This window comes from Rhinopithecus roxellana, chromosome 1 (genome assembly GCF_007565055.1).
Source record: "Rhinopithecus roxellana isolate Shanxi Qingling chromosome 1, ASM756505v1, whole genome shotgun sequence".
NCBI classification, from domain to species: Eukaryota; Metazoa; Chordata; class Mammalia; order Primates; family Cercopithecidae; genus Rhinopithecus; species Rhinopithecus roxellana.
Genome location: NC_044549.1, coordinates 45,282,434 through 45,302,773, shown reverse-complemented (window position 1 = coordinate 45,302,773; position 20,340 = coordinate 45,282,434). Strand labels below are relative to the sequence as shown.

General features: G+C 43.3%; 1 protein-coding gene across 5 annotated transcripts in view; it reads right to left on the bottom strand.

Annotated features, from left to right (window-relative positions):
- Positions 1 to 20,340, bottom strand: part of KALRN (kalirin RhoGEF kinase) — a 707,465-nt gene that overhangs the window by 391,019 nt on the left and 296,106 nt on the right. For all 5 annotated transcript variants that reach the window (XM_030942180.1, XM_030942185.1, XM_030942189.1 and 2 more), the window contains exons 7-9: positions 16,861 to 17,052; positions 13,077 to 13,208; positions 8,240 to 8,470 (exon numbers count right to left, since the gene is read on the bottom strand). In XM_030942180.1, coding sequence (XP_030798040.1) covers positions 8,240 to 8,470; positions 13,077 to 13,208; positions 16,861 to 17,052 — 555 coding nt within the window. The remainder of the gene's footprint in view (positions 1 to 8,239; positions 8,471 to 13,076; positions 13,209 to 16,860; positions 17,053 to 20,340) is intronic.

The window sequence follows — 20,340 nt, the reverse complement described above, 5'->3', positions numbered from 1 at the left end:
GTTTTTATCTCTATCAGTTCATTTATGGCCTTCTCTGCATTGATTATTCTAGTTATCCATTCTTCTACTCTTTTTTCAAGATTTTTAGTTTCTTTGCACTGGGTACGCAAAGAAACTTAGCTCTGAGAAGTTTGATCGACTGAAGTCTTCTTCTCTCAACTCGTCAAAGTCATTCTCCGTCCAGCTTTGATCCATTGCTGGTGATGAGCTGCGTTCCTTTGGAGGGGGAGATGCACTCTGATTTTTTGAATTTCCAGCTTTTCTGCCCTGCTTTTTCCCCATCTTTGTGGTTTTATCTGCCTTTGGTCTTTGATGATGGTGACGTACTGATGGGGTTTTGGTGTGGGTGTCCTTTCTGTTTGTTAGTTTTCCTTCTAATGATCAGGACCCTCAGCTGTAGGTCTGTTGGAGATTGCTTGAGGTCCACTCCAGACCCTGTTTGCCTGGGTATCAGCAGCAGAGGCTGCAGAAGATAGAATATTGCTGAACAGCGAGTGTTGCTGTCTGATTCTTGCTCTGGAAGCTTCGTCTCAGGGGTGTACCCCACCGTGTGAGGTGTGAGGTGCTGGTCTGCACCTAGTGGGGGATGTCTCCCAGTTAGGCTACTCAGGGGTCCGGGACCCACTTGAGCAGGCAGTCTGTCCATTCTCAGATCTCAACCTCCGTGCTGGGAGATCCACTGCTCTCTTCAAAGCTGTCAGACAGGGTCATTTACATCTGCAGAGGTTTCAGCTGCTTTTTATTTAGCTTTGCCCTGTCCCCAGAGGTGGAGTCTACAGAGACAGGCAGGCCTCCTTGAGCTGTGGTGGGCTCCACCCAGTTCGAGCTTCCTGGTGGCTTTGTTTACCTACTTAAGCCTCAGCAATGGCAGGCGCCCCTCCCCCAGCCTCGCTGCTGCCTTGCAGTTAGATCTCAGACTGCTGTGCTAGCAATGAGGGAGGTTTTTGGCTATAAGTAAGACTGTCTTCTTGAATCTTACTGGACAGGTAGTTTGAGGATCAATCTCAGCTCTCAGCAGCTATATGATATTAGGCAAGTCTCATCCTGTGAGACCAAGTAATTGATCAGGACACTTTGATCAGTGATACTCTAGCACTATATTATAAACTTCTCAAGGGCATGATCTGTGTCTCTTATTCCCATCACCCATCATAGGGTATATGGCATAGTAAAGAGGCTAAGAGGATGGAGTTTGACATTAGGTGAACTTAGAATTGAATCCCTGATCTGCCACTAGCTGTGTGACCTTAGGCAAGTTTACTAAGCCTTTCTAAGCCTTAATTTCCCCATCAGAAAGACAGAACAAAACTATCATCTGCCTCACAGTGATGGAAGATTAAACAAAAGCCAAGTGAAGAGATTAGATACTCAATCATATTTACTCATAAAGTTGATGAATCCTGAGCTTTGAACAATATAACTTATAAAGACACATTTAATTCCAGTAACAAAATCTCAGGGTTGGAATCCAACCATCCCTCTGATATTTGAATCCCCTTCTCAGTGCACCCATCAAGTAATCTGTTGAACACATGGTTCCCCCATGAGTGCATTCCTTGATCTAATGAGGTGCAGAATATGCCCTGACCCTTTCCTTTTTAGATGTTTTAATCCTTCTTTCTTATCGGAAGAGTTAGTTTCTAGACCTGACATCATTCTGGTCACTTTTTTTTTTAATAACTAATCATTCTGAGAGCAACCTGAAGGGCTCACCTTCTATTATGCAAAACTGTCGACTGGATTATACAATGACCAAACCGTTTTAGTATGATTAAGAGACTATAGTCAATGGAGCTAGTAAAAGATTGACTATTTGGAGTTTTTACAAAATTACAGTCAAATCCTTTTGAGACCACCTTTGGCAAACTAGAGCTGACATAGTAAAAGCTGTAATTTTCCACCTGAGGCTTCAGAAAAACTGAGGGAAGCAGGTACAATCTATTTGTAGTACAGGAACTATGAACTTTAAATGAATATTAATTTTCATTAATTCAGAATGGAAGTCACCAGGCCAGATATATTCTGACATCACTGCCCTTCCCTAGTTCACCTGACCATACTGCTTAAAAATAAGACGTAGGAGCCTCAAATGTGTCACTGACCTACTCACACCAATAAGACCACTCCCTACCCTTCCCGTCTCACCCCCCATTATCGCTGCCAGGAGTAGGTGTCCAGTTAGACTTCCTCATCATTGTGCCCTGCCCATAACTTAGTTCTCTGCTTTCTGGTCTTTCCCAAGAACATCACCCCCATCTCCCCTTCCTGTGCTCCAAGGGCCAGCGCAAAGCACACCCCAACAAGAGTGAACTCTCTCTGCCCTGACTCTAATAAGCTCATTGTTGTTTGGTTGTTTTTGGCTCTGAACACAGATAGCTGTGTGCCATTAATATATCCTTGGGTGTATGTGTCTACTCTCAAAGGCAGAGACCACAAACTTCTAGCACAAGACTTTGCATACAGAAGGTGTGCCAAAACACTTTAGAGACATCTTTTTTCTTTTTTCTTTTTTTTTCTTTTTTGAGATGGAGTCTTGCTCTGACACCCAGGCTGGAATGCAGTGGTGTGATCTTGGCTCACTGCAACCTCTGCCTCCCAGGTTCAAGCAATTCTCCTGCCTCTGCCTCCTGAGTAGATGGGACTATAGGTGTGTGCCGCCACACCTGCATAATTTTTGTATTTTTAGTAGAGATGGGGTTTCACCATGTTGGCCAGGCTGGTCTTGAACTCGTGACCCCAAGTGATCCTCCCGCCTCAGCCTCTCAAAGTGCTGGGATTACAGGCATGAGCCACCGTGCTTGGCCTCTGTCAATTGATATATTTTTTATTTGCTACAGAAAAACTAAATTACTTTATAATAAAAAATAGAAGTTGGGGTAGGAGGGTTAAAGTCACACTAAAAGATAAAAACATGGAATTATTTGATTTAAATAATCAGTGGAGATTATTCCTGTGTTTGTGTTTTATTCAAAGAGCCTACCTACTGTTCTACCAAAGAGTGTTGTCTGTCTAGGATTTGCTATCAGATAGACTCATTCTTACAAAAAATGGAGAGTGAAGAAGAAGGTGAGGTGGAACAAGGTGGCCTGCCTGCAGGGAATGCTCTGAAAACAGTTGGTCTAGCTAAGAAAAGATAGAATGAAATTTGCATCTCCCAGAAAGAGCAAGAATCTAGTCAGGTGTATCTGGGCCTGAAAGTAGCCCTTTTACATACATGGAAGATAGAAGAGTTAGGGGAGAATAAAAAACAGAAGGTGCATTGGGTTTCCTTGCACCCAATACAGAGGCACCCAGATTCATAAAGCAAGTTCACAGAAACCTACAAAGAGAGTTAGACTCCCACACAATAATAGTGGGAGACTTTAACACCCCACTGTCAATATTAGTCAGATCAACATGACAGAAAATTAACAAGGATGTTCAGGACTTGAATTCAGCTCTGGACCAAGTGGACCTAATAGACATCTACAGATCTCTCCACCCCAAATCAACAGAATACACATTCTTCTCAGCACCACATCGCACTTATTCTAAAATTAACCACATAATTGGAAGTAAAACACTCCTCAGCAAATGCAAAAGAAGGGAAATAATAACAAGCAGTCTCTCAGATCACAGTGCAATCAAATTAGAACTCAGGATTAAGAAGCTCCCTCAAAACCACACAACTACATGGGAACTGAGCAACCTGCTCCTAAATGACTACTGGGTAAATAATGAAATTAAGGCAGAAATAAAGAAGTTCTTTGAAGCCAATGAGAACAAAGACACAACGTACCAGAATCTCTGGGACACAGCTAAAATAGTGCTCCGAGGGAAATTTATAACACTACATGCCCACAGGAGGAAGCGGGAAAGATCTAAAATTGATACTGTAACATCACAATTAAAAGAACCAGAGAAGCAAGAGCAAACAAATTCAAAAGCTAGCAGAAGACAAGAAATAATTAAGATCAGAGAAGAACTGAAGGAGATCGAGACACGAAAAATCCTTCAAAAAATCAATGAATCTAGCAGCTGGTTTTGGAAAAGATTAACAAAATAGATAGATCACTAGCCAGACTAATAAAGAAAAAGAGAGAAGAATCAAATAGACACATAAAAAATGATAAAGGGGATATCACCACCAATCCCACAGAAATACAAACTACCATCAGAGAATACTATAAACACCTCTATGCAAATAAACTAGAAAATCCAGAAGAAATGGATAAATTCCTGGACACAGACACCCTCCCAGACTAAATCAGGAAGAAGTTGAATCCCTGAATAGACCAATAACAAGTTCTCAAATTGAGGCAGTAATTAATAGCCTACCAACCAAAAAAAGTCCAGGAGCAGATAGATTCACAGTCAAATTCTACCAGAGATACAAAGAGGAGCTGGTATCATTCCTTCTGAAACTATTCCAAACAATAGAAAAAGAGGGACTCCTCCCTAACTCATTTTATGAGGCCAGCATCATCCCGATACCAAAACCTGTCGGAGACACAACAAAAAAAGAAAATTTCAGGCCAATATCCCTGATGAACATCAATGCAAAAATCCTCAGTAAAATACTGGCAAACTGAATCCAGCAGCACATCAAAAAGCTTATCCACCATGATCAAGTCAGCTTCATTCCTGGGATGCAAGGCTGGTTCAACATATGCAAATCAATAAACATAATCTATCACATAAACAGTATCAATGACAAAAACCACATGATTATCTCAATAGAGGCAGAAAAGGCTGATAAAATTCAACACCCCTTCATGCTAAAAACTCTCAATAAACTAGGTACTGATGGAACGTATCTCAAAATAATGAAAGCTATTTATGACAAACCCACAGCCAATATCATACTGAATGGGCAAAAGCTAGATGCATTCCCTTTGAAAATCAGCACAAGACAAAGACACCCTCTCTCACCACTCCTATTCAACATAGTATTGGAAGTTCTGGCCAGGGCAATCAGGCAAGAGAAAGAAATAAAGGGTATTCAAATAGGAAGAGAGGAAGTCAAATTGTCTTTGTTTGCAGATGACATGATTGTATATTTAGAAAACCCTATCGTCTTGGCCCAAAAATCTTTTTTATTTTTTTATTTTTTGTTGCTTTTTATTTACTTTTATTTTAGGTTTGGGAGTACCTGTGCAGGTTTGTTACATAGGTAAATTGCATGTCACTGAGGCTTAGCGTATGAGTGATCCCATCACCAAGATACTGAGCATAGTACCTGATAGGCAGCCTTGAACCCACACCTCCTTCCCACCTTCCCCACTCAAGCAGTCCCTAGTGCCTTCTGTTCCCATCTTTGTGTCCATGTGTGTTCAGTGTTTAGCTTCTGCTTATAAGTGGTAACATGTGGTGTTTGGTTCTCTACTCCTGTGTTAGTTTGCTTAGGATAATATTCAAATAACTTTAAAAGATCACACATGAGGTAGAAAGACTGACAAAAATACAACCTAGTCATGTACATATTTTCTACTCTCAATTTCTTATATTAACTTCTAATGATAAGAGCCACCTTGTCCTCACGTTGTCTTATATTCCTGACATTGCTATTCATCAGATCTCTGGATTTCTTTGAGGTTTCTGGGATTCAGAGCATTTTCTAAAAATTCAAGATTTTAAACCTCCATCAAAACTTGTAATGTCTTGCTTTCTTTACTTCTTTAGATGTTGGTCCAAAATCTTAAGCTGATAAACAACTTCAGCAAAGTCTCAAGATATAAAATCAATGCAACTGATTTTTTGCATGATTCTGGAATGTGCAAAAATCACAAGCATTCCTATAAACCAATAATAGAGAGCCAAATCACGAGTGAACTCCCACTCACAATTGCTACAAAGAGAATAAAATACCTAGGAATATAACTACAAGGGATGTGAAGGACCTCTTCAAGGAGAACTACAAATCACTGCTGAAGGAAGTAAGAGGACACAAATAAATGGAAAAAGATTTCATGCTCATGGATTTACAAACAAGAAAGTGATGAACTGACAGGGTCTTAATTTCAGAAAGGCTCTCATTTTTAAAAGCATGATGCAGAACAACCACAGGTGTGGTTTTATACTTTTTCTTAGCTTTAGTTTAGATGTCATGGTGGTCATAGAAAAGTCAGATCACAGCAGTTCCCTGATAGTTGGAGTCTGGAATGCCACCCTCCTCTTGGGGAGGCCTTTCACCCACCCTCCCTGCAGCCCCTCTGCAGCTCTCCAGGACAACAGCTGTAAAATCAGCATGAGGGTAAAGAGGACACCATGGATATTGTACAATTCATGGCCCAGATCATCTCTGAGAGTCATGGAGAGTTCACTGAAATAGCAACACCTCTCCTTTGTGCCTTCAGAGGCTGGTACCTCACTCTGTCTCAATCACAGACTACCTCCTGTGCTCTCCTGCACTCAGGAGTGATATATTTATCAGGATAGCTCCAGATGGCAGGAGGAGTAGGCAACTGATTCATTTGCTTCTCCACTCCCAGCAGGCCCCATGAGGGCTTCAGAACTGCGGCCAGCACATCAGTAGTGCCCATTTCTCCTGGGACTGAGGTGTTGCCTCTGATGACTCAATTGATGCTCCAGTCAGAAGAGGACTCTGCAAGGTGAGTTATGGCAGCCCAAGAAGTGAGGACATGCTCAAAGGCCCATCTGCTCCTGGGACTGATTGCACAGTGACTATCCCCCTATTCAGAGGGTGTCACAGTCAGTGACAAGAATGCTCAACTCTCCCTCCACTCGGCCTGACTACTTCAGGCACCCAGCACCAGAGGCCCCTCTAATGACACCGGTGAAGGGAACCAATATCCCAAAGACATGTACAGTTGGCTCTCAATTTTCCATGTGTATTTCACTACACTGGAAATATACAATGGATTACATTGTATTATATAATACAGTAAATTAGATTATCCTTGGATTATACCTGGCCGATACCACAAAAGAATGAAAGGAGAGTGAATTGTTATTTTATATGTATAATCCTGGAGTTACACGGTAGCCACAGAAAAGTCAAACAGGTGTTGAACCAAGTGCGTCCACCCCAGCAGCTCCTCTGAAGCTCTGCAGAGCCCATCCTAGGACAACTAAGCCCATCCTTAGTTCTCCTATGGTGAACTAAGAGAGAGATGACAGACAGTGAGACTGGATCCCAGTCCCCATCTCCCAACCAGCTCCCCCCGCCCTAGTATATCAGTCCTCCAGCAAAGATCCCAGGATCCCCTGGAAGACAGAAACAGAGAAAGTACAAGGAGAAAAGAATGGGTTATTTCATCTGAAAGGGCATTTGTAGCAAGACTGTCCTTTTGTGGTCAGAAACATAACCATTTCTTTGTTATTCGTGGTAAAGGAAAAAGCCACAACTGATGTCATAATACAAAAAAAAAACTACATAAAGTCAGAAATAACCTGTAATCATGAAACATACACTGAACAACAGCCCAGGTTTTAAATCTGATTTTCCTGGTCCAACCTTGTCAAGGAATCCTCTGAAGGTCCCTGTACCCCACTTCACCTCCACTCTGGCAGGCCACCTGCATCCCAGATGGACCATATGTGGGGTCCAAGCCTGAGAGTGCTCAGATAACCATCCACCCCTGAGCTATCTAGCAATCACTGCCTGAATGTGGGTCAAGCTTACCAAAAGAAAAATGTGCCACATTGGCCCTAACCCTAACCCATATTGACATTTTGGGAGGCCAAGGCGGGCGGGTCACCTGAGGTCAGGAGTTCAAGACCAGCCTGGCCAACACGGTGAAACCCCATCTCCACCAAAAATACAAAAATTAGCTGGGTGTGGTGGCACATGCCCTTAATCTCAGCTACTTGGGAGGCTGAGGCACAAGAATCGCTTGAACCCAGAAAGTGGAGGTTGCAATGAACCAAGATTACACCACCGTACTCCAGTCTGGGCAGCAGAGCGAGACTCTCTCTCCAAAAAACAAAACAAAACAAAACCAAAGAAAAATGTACCATATGACTATGAGGAATTGCAGTTCCTGAAACTGAGTCTCCCTTTCCAATACCACACGGTGAGAAGGCCAGTCTATAAAGTCACTTAGGCAAGAAACATGCAATTCACAGGTCCAGTTTTTGTTTTGTGTTTTGGTGGGGTTCTGTGGAGCAGCTGAGAGCTGAATTTCATTTTTCCCTCTATAAGTCTGTGCTCTCCTAAGCCTGATCACCTAGGTCAGGGACTTGAGCCCGGTCTGCCTCCTAGAATGGATAATGGACACCAGGGCTCAGAGCCTGTTACCTGCTGCACGTCCTGCTGGAAGACACAGAGCTGCAGCCGCTGGTGGAGCCGCACCTTGCGGTGCTGCCAGATGCTCTCCAGCCGTCGCTGGTGATGTAACACCTCGTGCACCACGTCCAGCACTTGGTGCACTGCCTTGGAGTAGTTGGCTGTGGCCGTGAGGGATTCTGAGTTCCCAGGGCTCAGGGGCCGCTGCAGCACATCTAGCAGTGCTTTGCCATCCTGGCTGACCTGCAGGAAAGAGAGAAGTTTAGGTTAAGGGAAAAGGGTGATAGGCAGGGCACAGAGAGAAGCAGTAAGTATCTGCCTGAGGGTCCCTGACTATGCCTTCTGAGAATCTCAGGAATCCCATACCCAGACACCTAGCCAGCCAGAGCTGCCATGATCCTCCAGCCTGGTGGAGGGCCGAGCACCTGGAATTCCCTGATGGGGGAGTTGCTGGAGTGCTGGCCAGTTGTCTGTGAGACTCTCTCCCCTCCTGAATTTCAGCTCTGTGAGGGCAGAGACACTGCCTACTTGCTGCTCTCCCCTCAATGCCCAAAACAGTGCCTGGCACACAGTAGGCACTTGGCAAATTTTAGTTGTTGTTGTTGTTGTTTGTTTGCTTGTTTGTTTTTGAGACAAAATCTCGCTCTTGTCCCCAGGCTGGAGTGCAATCAATGGTGCGATCTCCGCTCACTGCAACCTCTGCCTCCCGGGTTCAAGCAATTCTTCTGCCTCAGTCTCCTGAGTAGCTGGGATTACAGGCGCATGCCACCATGCCTGGATAATTTTTGTATTTTTAGTAGAGATGGGGTTTCACTATGTTGGCCAGGCTGGTCTTGAACTCCAGACTTCAGGTGATCTGCCCGCCTCAGCCTCCCAAAGTGCTTGGATTACAGGCGTGAGCCACCGCGCCCAGGCTTGGTAAATATTTTAACTGACTCACACCAGGTAAGACAGCATAACTTTATTTCAGAAATGAAGGCAATATAAGTTCCCACCATAATTCTCTCCTGCTCTTTCTTTCCCAAATTCCTCTATCTGGCTCTAAAATTCTAGATGTGTGACAAGAGATAAGTTATTTAACCCCCTTGGTCCTCAGTTTCCTTCTCTGTAAAAGAGGGATAATTATGTACATATTTCATAAAGTCATCGTGAGGATTAAATGAGTTAACACACATACAGTGTTTAGAATAGAGCCTGACGTGATTCTGGCTACCAATTTTATCTTCACCAGCATCACCATTGATATGGTTTGTCTGTGTCCCCATTCAAATCTCATCTTGAATTGTAGTTCCCATAATCCTCACATGTTGTGGGAGGGACCTGGTGGGAGGTAATTGAATCATGGGGATGGGTTTTTCCCGTGCTGTTCTCATGTTAGTGAATAAGTCTCATGAGATCTGATGGTTTTATAAAAGGGCAGTTCCCCTACACACACTCTCTTGACTGCCACCATGTAAGACATGCCTTTGCTCCTCCTTCATTTTCTGCCATGATTGTGAGGCCTCCATGGCCATGTGAAACTGTGAGTCCATCAACCCTATTTTTTTTTCTTCTTTTTTTTTTTAATAAATTACCCAGTCTCAGGTACGTTTTTATTAGTGGCATGAGAACAGAATAATACAACCATCATCATAATCATTATCATCTCCCTCCCATCCTCTTTATTTCCTTGTCATTTTCTTTCTTTTGTCTTTATCCTTTTAAAATACTTTGTTCTCACTCTATACAACCCCCTTCTTTCTTCTGAAAAGCAGTAAAATCCTCATTTTTCTAGAACACGCAGGGAAAGGCTGGGACACTTAGACTGTGGACACACCATCCACATCCCAACACTCGCCCTCAGTCTGAGAAAAGTGGGATGACACTCTCTGCCTTGCCATTCTTCTCATTGGAGTTCTGGCACAATCGCGGGCATCAATAATTCTGGAAAGCGACATCATACAATCAACACCTGTGGCCCTCCTGTACTTGGCAAAGTACCCAACAGAACATGCATCTTTCCAATTTAAAACAGGGGTGACTGGGAATTGATAGAAATGTTGAGTCCCCAAACTTGGTTACCAACTAAATCAAAGTTGGCTTGGAATCTTCCCCAAAAGAAGACTTTTGGAGATGAAAATGGTCTTTTATCTCATCAGCAAGGTAGGGAATGAGGTGTGCTTCCATCTCCACACCTCTGATGATGAAGCTGTTTGCAGGGTTTGCATACTCCCCTCACCCTTCCTTTGGTCCCTGATAATAGCTTGGCTGGGGGTCCAGGAATACAGAAGCAGCTGTTACTCCTCCTGCCCATGGGGCCACAGAAATGCTTTCAGGGAAGGGTGGTTAGGAGGGGTGCTGGAGCAGAGTGCAGCAGAGGCCAGGAGAGGAAACCACCACCATCCACCCAATCCCACCATCCCCATCTCCCATAATTGACTGCCAGGAGAGTGGGGTGGGGGAAGTAGCTTATAAATAATGCAGAGGTGATGCCCACCAGAGACATGAGTAAGACAAATATCCTATAACCAAACCCAGGAGCGCTCTCTTCCTGGAATTCTGAGCAAATGCTGTCTTTTGGCACCATGCTATGTCCAGGGCAGGGTGGTTAGAGATGGAGGCCCAAGTCCTAGAAATCCACCCTGCATGAGCTCCAATTCTCTGCCTCAGTCTCTACATCTGTAGGAAGCAGGGACAGCTCACTGGCCTCTGAAGTGGGGCTGAAGGGAAGGTTTAAGCCTCACAATGCTAGGGCCTGATAATTAATTGAGAGAAATATTGTGTCTATATGTATAATTACACCCACACCTCACATATGTGGAAGTATAATTAATCTCATTTGTACTCTCTATATTAGTATTTTGCAAGGAGTAAATTTAAAGATTCTTGACCCATGGGCAGAGGCACAGTTCTGTTTTAAGACAGAAAGCTTTGGGCCATATGGATCAGAGCTGATGAGATCAGATTTGGCTCATAAGTCCTTCATTGTGCCTTCTACAATGACAGAATACATTACCATTTTTTAGTACTCATTACTGTCAGACACTGGGCCAAGTGCATTATATACATTACCTTCATTTTATTTTTTTAAATTTTTTGTGGAGTACTATGATTTATTTATTTAAATAGTTTTGGGGAACAGGTGGTGTTTGGTTAGCTCCCACTTAAAAGTGAGAATATGGTCGGGCGTGGTGGCTCAAGCCTGTAATCCCAGCACTTTGGGAGGCCAAGACGGGCAGATCACGAGGTCAGGAGATCGAGACCATCCTGGCTAACACGGTGAAACCCCGTCTCTACTAAAAAATACAAAAAACTAGCCGGGCGAGGTGGCAGGCGCCTGTAGTCCCAGCTACTCGGGAGGCTGAGGCAGGAGAATGGCGTAAACCCGGGAGGCGGAGCTTGCAGTGAGCTGAGATCCAGCCACTGCACTCCAGCCTGGGCGACAGAGCAAGACTCCGTCTCAAAAAAAAAAAGTGAGAATATGCGATACTTGGTTTTCCATTCCTGAGTTACTTCACTTAGAATAATGGTCTCCAACTCCATCCAGATTGCTGTGAATGCCATTATTTTGTTCCTTTTTATGGCTGAGTAGTATTCTACGGTGTATATATACCACATTTGCTTTATCCATTCGTTGGCTGATAAGACATTTAGGCTGGTTCTACAATTTTGCAATTGTGAACTGTCTTGCATTACCTTTATAACCTCAACACTATACTATGAGGCAGGTGTTACCACTTTCATTTCACAGACGAAACGAGGCTCAAAGTGGTTAAGTAACTTGTCTGAGGTCACACAGCTAGTAAATCAGAGAGCCAGGATTCAAACTCAGTTTGACTGTGGCAAAAACCCTTATTCTTACCCAGAAGCCATTGGTTCTTAGACTTCAATGTGCATCAAACTCAAATAGGGCAATAGTTATTAAAATGTAGTTTCCAGGTCTCACTTCTTGACATTCTGATTCAGTCTGGGGTGGTACCCAGGAATCTGTATCAGGTGAGTCTGATGCAGGTGGTCCAGGAACCCATTTTAATACTCCTCTAACTAATCCTGCCCAGAGGAAACACATGGGCTGTATGTGAATTCACTTCTTCTCCTCATCCAGCTTCCTTAATCAGCCCATCCCTCTGCATCCCTCAGTCCCCTTCCTCAGAATTCATGCCAGTTAGTAAACATACTAACTTGTGTATATCTACACAGAGGTACCTATGTAGCTATTTCCTTTTACTTTGAGATGACTGTCAAGAGGTTTTTCTTTCCATTTCTTAACTTTACAGCAACCCCCTGCCTTTGATTTTTCAATGGAAGAGTCTTTGTCCTTCACATTCACGGAAGCTTTTTACTCCTGCAAACACTTATCTCCACGCTGTGTGTTTTCCTCTGGATCTTCTGGTGAGAAAATTAGTATTTTTTTGATGAGCTGCTTCATAAAAAAGGTGGCAGGGCTAGTGCATACATGTCCATTCACCAACCAGAAAGCAAACTCCAGAAGAGCACAGCTTCATTTTCTTATATTCCTCCCCCAAGAGGAGAAAGTCCAATCTTCACACACAGGATAAGGTAGGTATATGGGGTGTGTGTGTGTGTGTGTGTGTGTGTGTGTGTGTGTGTGTGTGTGGCAGAGAGAGAGAGAATGAATGTGAGCGCACCAAAGTGATGCCTAACAATGGCCCCAATTTGTTATCCTTCCTGGTTGGAGACACTACAGTTCATAGATCAAGGTTCCTAAAGATGTCACCAAAAAAAGAAAAACAGCCTCTCTTCTTCTTAGTCCCACCCAGTCTATTTCACAGTGCACAGGCCAGTGCCCTCGTCACCCACCCACATGCAGAAATGCTCAAGACCCATGGTTGCCCTGTTCCATTCTCACCTCTGTGTAGGCTTGGGTCACCTGCTCATACAAGGTCTGGTGGTGGTGGATTGCCAGCTCTAGGTCCTGCATCTCGGACGGAAGACCACCTTCGCTGCACATCTTGCACCAGGCGTCCACTCCCGACAGGAACTGGAAGGAGACGCGGGGTGGGTCAGTGGGGGAGCACTGGGGGTAGGGAGTTGGGTGGATTATGGAGAGAGCGTCAGATACCTTGGGAAAAAACATCAGGACTTCTGAAAGCCTTCAGAGACCACTGTAGAGGGTAGAGTTTTTTAATTCTACAAACACTAACTCCTAGTAAGAAATCAGACCCAGGTACCCATTTAGGAAGTATAGTTTCCACAAAATTGACTATTATGAAACTGTAGGGGGCAGGTGAATCATCAGATGTTCAACAGGTTATAGCTACACACTAACTGTAACGTCCAGGTATGGTCAGCTCACCACATTCCACGGATACATTAGAGCTTCTTGCCCCATGCACACTCACAGGCATATGTGAGGGGCTGTGTGTAATATAAGGAGATGTTCCACATCTGTGCTTTACAGTGTGTACATCCAGTTGTGAAGACAAGCAAAAAACACCTCACACAGACCATCAGGAACCCAGGGAACTTGCAGAGACCATCCCATATGGGATGCAGACTGCCCTCAACAGGTCTCCCACTGTTGGGTCAGTCCCCTGAAGGGTGGAAACGAGAGAGGCAGTCTAGGGGGACAGGCTGTGCTACACCTACTGCATCCCGGGTTGTGATATATAGACATAGATCTTGACAGACATCAAATTATTTTAAAATTAAAATTAACAGCTGTGGAAGACTATGGGTCTTCATGCACAAAGGGTAAGCTAACTGAAATCACTCCGATTTATTGGGTGGAAAAATGCACCTTGAAAATGCAAATAATTCACCCAACAGTCTGGAATCGTTCTGTCTGTGATTCCTCTCGCCTGGATGCACAGCTCCATGTAAATTAATTGCCTAAATACCTTTTAAACCCATTGCCAAGAACAGCCCATATGAGGACAATAAAGAGCTGCCTAAATAAATGCATGGAAAAAAATAACCTTGAGTCATTTTTTTCCCCAGTTAAAAAGAAGCATGGTTTATGAGTGTCCCTGAAGGACTAGTAATACCTACAGAAATTGCATTAAAAAATAGATATAAATAAAATTGCTTCCGATCCAAACCAGCCCAAATCAGGAAACATGAAATAAATGTGCACTTCTCCAGTTTTCTAGTTCTGGCACTGCAACCGTTGCATTCTAGTTTTATTGTCACTGTCAGCTTTCAGTCCCCAGCCTGTTGATTGTTGTGGTTGACTTTTCATTCTGTACATTTTGTAACACATTAGACCATTTCTTAGCAATTCTGGAAGAGTGCCAGGTGCCATCCAGTATCAGATCATATAATATGTACATTCTGAAATCTCAGAAGCTTCTTTGCTCCACCAATACCTACTTTAGAAATGACCCTAGGAGCCACTTGACATTCTTGTGTCAATCATGGGGGGAGCACTGCTTCAAGGCTCTTGGGATTTCTCTGCAATATTCTAACAGGTGGCCTGTAGCATATCCCACAAAATGATCACCTCAAGGATATAATGCCAGAGAGACAAAGAGAGAAGCAGTGGGTCTTCCTTACCAATCTGGGCAAACCTTGAATAAAGTATGAAAGTGATATGGTTGAAGAGAGAACAGAAAATTGGACATCAATATTCTCATGGCCCTAAGAATGAACCAGTCACTATCAGTCACTACCACCAACAACCTTAACAATAGCGACAAAAAGATATGGCCACATCCCTCTAAAAGTATAGGGTTGGGCTTGACACAAGTATTATTTCAGTCTTTGGGAAGTTCTCAGGTGGAGGAAATAAAAAGATACCAGGATAGTACGTGGTGCAAATACCCATAGTAGTAACGTCCACTGTTTAGTAAGCACTCGAGGCACCTTACATATCCCATCTCTCATGTTGTATCTTTAGCACAGTCCTGTGCTATCTATGATTAGCTCCACATTATGGAAGAGGAAACAAGCTCAGAATGGTGACATGACTTGTCTAAGGGTGAATGGTGGAGCTGGGATCAGAATCCATGTGTCTTGCCTCAAAGTCTAGACTTTTAATTATGCTATGTTGCCTTCCACGCTAGAGAGGGTAACAGAGGGAGAGATTTAAGGTGTGACCAGGTGTCTGACTCTCTTTGGCCTATGTTACCCAAATGTAATGCAAAGAAAGAAATGCAGAGGTTAAGACCATACGCCTAGTGTTAAACACACCTGAGTTGACAGCCTATCTACTCATAGATTGTGTGATTTTAGCAGTGGTGTGTTAGTAAATGTTTAACAACTAGTATATATATGTATGTGTGTATATGACTATATATTACATATATACAGGTAAGTGAATTTACAAATTCTACTGATATAAAGAATGTATAACACACCATTGCTCTGTATTGTATACAATGCTCTGTATTGTATATTTAATGTAGCCAGTTGATTCTCACAGGATGCTTTTGACCTATGGTTGCAACTGACAAACATTTATAGTTTTGACACACATGCTAGTTGATATTTTCATTATGCTAAGGAGTGAGACAAAGGTGAAAAACACCTTAATACTATGCCAGAACATCACTTGTTCATCAAGGATGTCAGTGACTTCTTTGCTGAACCAAATAACAGCTTTTGAATATTGGAAGAATATTTCCTTGATTTTTGTGTGTTATTCACAATGTAACAGCTATACACAGGACACATTTTTAAGTTTAGTCTGCATTTTCAAATGCTTTCTCCCTCATTTTCTTTAGACTCTAGGCAACAATAAAGCAATGAATTAATCCCTGGTTTGTAGCATCTGATAATTTCTATAATATGAAACTCCTACCATGGTGTATTTTAAGCTACCAGTGTGACATCACCAACATGGAGTCGGGAAGAGTAATCCACACATAGCACACAACTGTATGGTATTTCCACCACAGAAAAACATAAATACATAAAAACGATTTCAAAAACATAGGTAATAACAACAGGTTGTAAAATAATTAGCAAGTGATGAGTTTTGAGTATTTATTAACTTTGCTTTTAACATAACATATTTAATTATAAACCTACATAATTAAGCAATAGTTAGAATGTGATAACCAGCTCACAAAATTCCTGAAAATTTAACAACTGTCTATGAGCTGGTTCACTACAGGCTCCAACACATCGTGGAATCTTAGGCAGGCCAATCAATGTCTCTGAGTTTCAGTGTTCCTCTTTGTAAAATGGGTTATCATGTAACTGGCCAATGCCTGGCCACTTAGTAAGTACGAGTAATTATTATCTTGATCCATTATATTATTATTATATTACCATTATCCATAGCAAATGCTTCATGTAAAATTAGTTTCCCCCTGCTCTCAGCACCTCAATGATCACTTTACATTCACCCCTTTGATCTGTGTTCTGAGAATGCACACTACGCGGACAGCCCACATATGCACACGTGCACACACAACCACTACCAAGCAAAATGTAAAAAGGCTCTGGGTACCCTCTTGTTTGTATGACAAGCAAAGTCACCAAGAGTTACCAAGGTTTCTTTGTGCACACAGGGGCCATGAATGTGGTCGAACATAGGTTATTGTTGCAATGACTCCACAGGGTCTTCAGTGTTTCAAAAAGACAGGCGGAGCACTCTATAGACAGTGTGTGTGCTCCCCTCCAGCCCTTCCCTGTCTGTGCCCAACCCTTCGCAGCAACAGCAGCTGCTGCAGGATTCTGGGCCTTACCTGCTCAGCCTTCTGGTGGAACACAGCAGACATGGCGAGAATGGTGCTGCGTTCATCCAGGGCAGCGGCGAAGCTCTTCCACTCCTGGTCCAGCTGGGTGGAGATCTGCTTGATTTGCTGTGAGGCATAGTGGCCGGCCTCAGAGAGGCGGGAAGCCACGGACATGATGCGGTTGATGTTGACGTAGGCGTTCTAGAAAGCAAAGGGGAGTGCTCAGTGGGGCAGGCTCAAAAGACATCCATTGGGCACTCTTGTGGGGCACATATTTGGGGAAGGGAGCTGCCTAAAACAAAAGTCTGAGAGAGGCTGGTACAGGCCATATTAGTGTATTTGTTTTTGGCCCAAGGGAAATCTTTTCCTAAAATTCAATTTCAGTAAATAGCAGGGACCTCTCATTGTGGGGAACCAGCATAGATTTTGTGCCAACTATTAATGCACTTTAATGCAGTCACTTTACATGGACTGCTTTATGTAATCCTCACAACTTATGAAGTCATTCCCAGGGATGGCACATAACTCTCAAGAGCGCTCTTTGGAAGTGGTGGCTCAGACGTGGGCACAAGCTAAAGGAGGCAGAGACATCTCTCTTGTTCAGGGGAGAGCTGTACCCAGGACACTATTGCCATCTACATACAACAAACAGGGCAGAAGTACTCATCAAAGAGGGCAAAGGAGACATGGCAATTCCACATCTTCCTATCACCTAGCAAAATGTCCCCACCTTCCTCCTACCTCCTTCAGCCCTGCCAAAAGAGCTGAGGCACTGGTCATCAAACAGGGTTTAAATAAAGACAGCATTTGAAGCCACACACTTTTCCATGCTAATAATAAGGTCTGTGAAGCCCTTTCTTAACCCTGCTTGATTTAGGAAGATTTCCCCACCTGACCCCAAAAGGCATCAAGCAGGGGCTCTCTTGGCCCATTGTCTCCTGTCATCTTGTGTTTTGTTTACATTCATTCTCATCTTTGCTTGCTAATTAAAAATTCATGAACATGTATGCTGTTTCCTACTAGGTCACTGAAAAATGCTCCAGGAAGGAACAAGACAAAAGAAAAATCTCACAAACATAAGACAGTAGTGATTATGGCTATTTTTAACTGCTATCTCCTATTAGTTGTCTGAGGTGTCAAAACAATCAGGTAAGGTTGTGGCATCCACAGGGAGCTTTTCCAAATCACACAATATGTCTGCATGAAGGAGGACGAGGGAGGCAGATTATTCACACACCTTCATTCTTTGTTACAAATCTTCTCAAATGATTATACATATTCTGCAGTAACAGTATTTTCTCCAGGTTCTATCAACTCAGGTGTAGTTCATTAATACTGAGTAGGTTTAATGAAGGTTCTTTATTTTCCTCTCTCACTTCCCTCGTGATGCCCATTCGTCTTAGCTGTCCCTGACTTCTGAGCACTCCATCCCAAACCTGGGCCAGGTTGGTAGGGTCTCTCTTAATTTAAAATGTCTCCGTGGAAATTTAAAAAGTTAAGTGAAGAACTTCTACACAAATCCCTCCTGATATCTAATGACTCCTATGTGTCATCTCTTTTTTTAGTCTGTCCTGAGACCTTTCTGACACAGCGCATTTCCCTAAGAGAACTAGGATATTACTGATTCTTGTTATGGGAAATAACTATCCCTCAAAGTTGTAGGAACCATTCGCAGCCTCGTTTTCTGAGTTAGGACACAAATTCTACTGAAAATTAAATTCTATTTATAGAACTGACAAAAAAAACCACTCCGCACTTAAAAATAGAGAGGAAGGAGGAGGAAGGGAAAGCACACACTGATTTTGACAGTTTTATCTTCTTTTTTAAAAATTCAAGAGCCGGACAGTTTTATCTTCTATGGGAAGAATCGTATGGGAAGTCCCTCAAATCTCCTGCTCATGTCATTGTCTTACTTTGGGTTCTCCCCAAAGCAGACCTTGAGACGATTATTTGGGAGACAGAGTTTACTTGGGCATGGTCCCAGGAAGCATAGTGAAAGGGAGGGGAACTCAACGAGGAAAGGGAGGGAAATGAATAAAGGATATGTTAAGTTCTATGAGCAACTGGGGTTCAATCCCTATTGAGATGTTTTGAGAAACTATAAAACATAGCTCTGAGCTGTACCACTGAGGGGTGAGGAATCTGGGTTACTGATGCACTAAGTCCCATTGATCTTTGGTTGAAGGTCCTTCCTGGGGTAAGTTCCTGGCATTTCCATCCAAACCCACAAACAGACCAAGCACACTTCTGAGGTCAGAGAGTGATCACCGCAGATAAATGCAGGAAGCGGTCAGTCTGTACGAGAATCACCTGCAGATGACCCCCAGGGCAGACTGAGGCCATATGGGTGGGACACTGACAGGGTCTGATACAGCTGTCCTCCCAAACTGGATTCAAATCCTGGAATCCATGCTCCTGCCCCCTTACCCAGATCTATCTAGGTTGTTGGGTTTTCCTGTCCTGGAGAAAGGCCTTGTGTACTCTGGCCAGATGGAATGCAAGAAAAGCAGTAAGAGCAAGGCATTACCCTGTCCCCAGATATATCCTATAGATACCCAGCCCTTTGTCACTGCCTATTACATTCTCCTCCCTCCCAAGGCACACGGGGAGGTATATTTCTGCTTACTTTTGGGAAGAACTTTCTAGCTATTAGAGGTGTCCAACTGTGGCTACTTCTGTAGACTCTTAACACCTTGTCACTCATTCAAATATTTATGGAGAGCGGGCCAGGCTCTGTGTTGGGGGCTGTAGGAGATCAAAGAGGAATAAGATAGGATTCCTGCCCATCCACCCCCTGCCCACAGGGGCTCACAGCTGAGACTTAAGACAAGTCCTCAAATAACTGTAATTTAAGGCAAAATGAAGCAAGTGCTTCCACAGAGGTAGAAACGACTCTCTGTGGGGATTCGGAGGGAAGGGATCTGAACCACTGGCAGGGCTGTTGGGAAGAGGCTCCCCGCATGAAAGAGGGTGGGGAGGCTGGCAGTCCTCCATGGTCCCCTTCAACCTCTAAGCCTGTGATCACAGATTAAAACTGAAAGCAAATAAACAAACAAAAAAAGACCACAGCTTACAGTTCACATTCTAAAGTAGCACAGTAAATGCTTTTTTTGTTTCCTTATCAGCAGGCAGAGAAATGTCTTGCTAAAACTAACAAATAATTATGCTTCACAAAAGAAGCAGAGGCAGTATCCCTCATAACAGAGGGATAAACATAATGTTGACTTATGAATTTGCTCATTGTTCTTCCCTATAGCCCCTTTTCAGAATATCAAACACTTCAGGCAAGTCACATTGCCTAAGTTCATCATCATCTTCTTCATTTTCCTTTGCCCCAGAAGCTGAGAGAAATGGGCAGATAGATTCTAAACTGCAGTTGTCCCTGGGTACAAGGATAGCCACACAACAAATGAGAAGGGAGTAATGGCAAGGAAGGGCTCCAACGACTTAAAAGGAAAGAATGAGGTTAAAGAGCTGGATTAGGAGTCT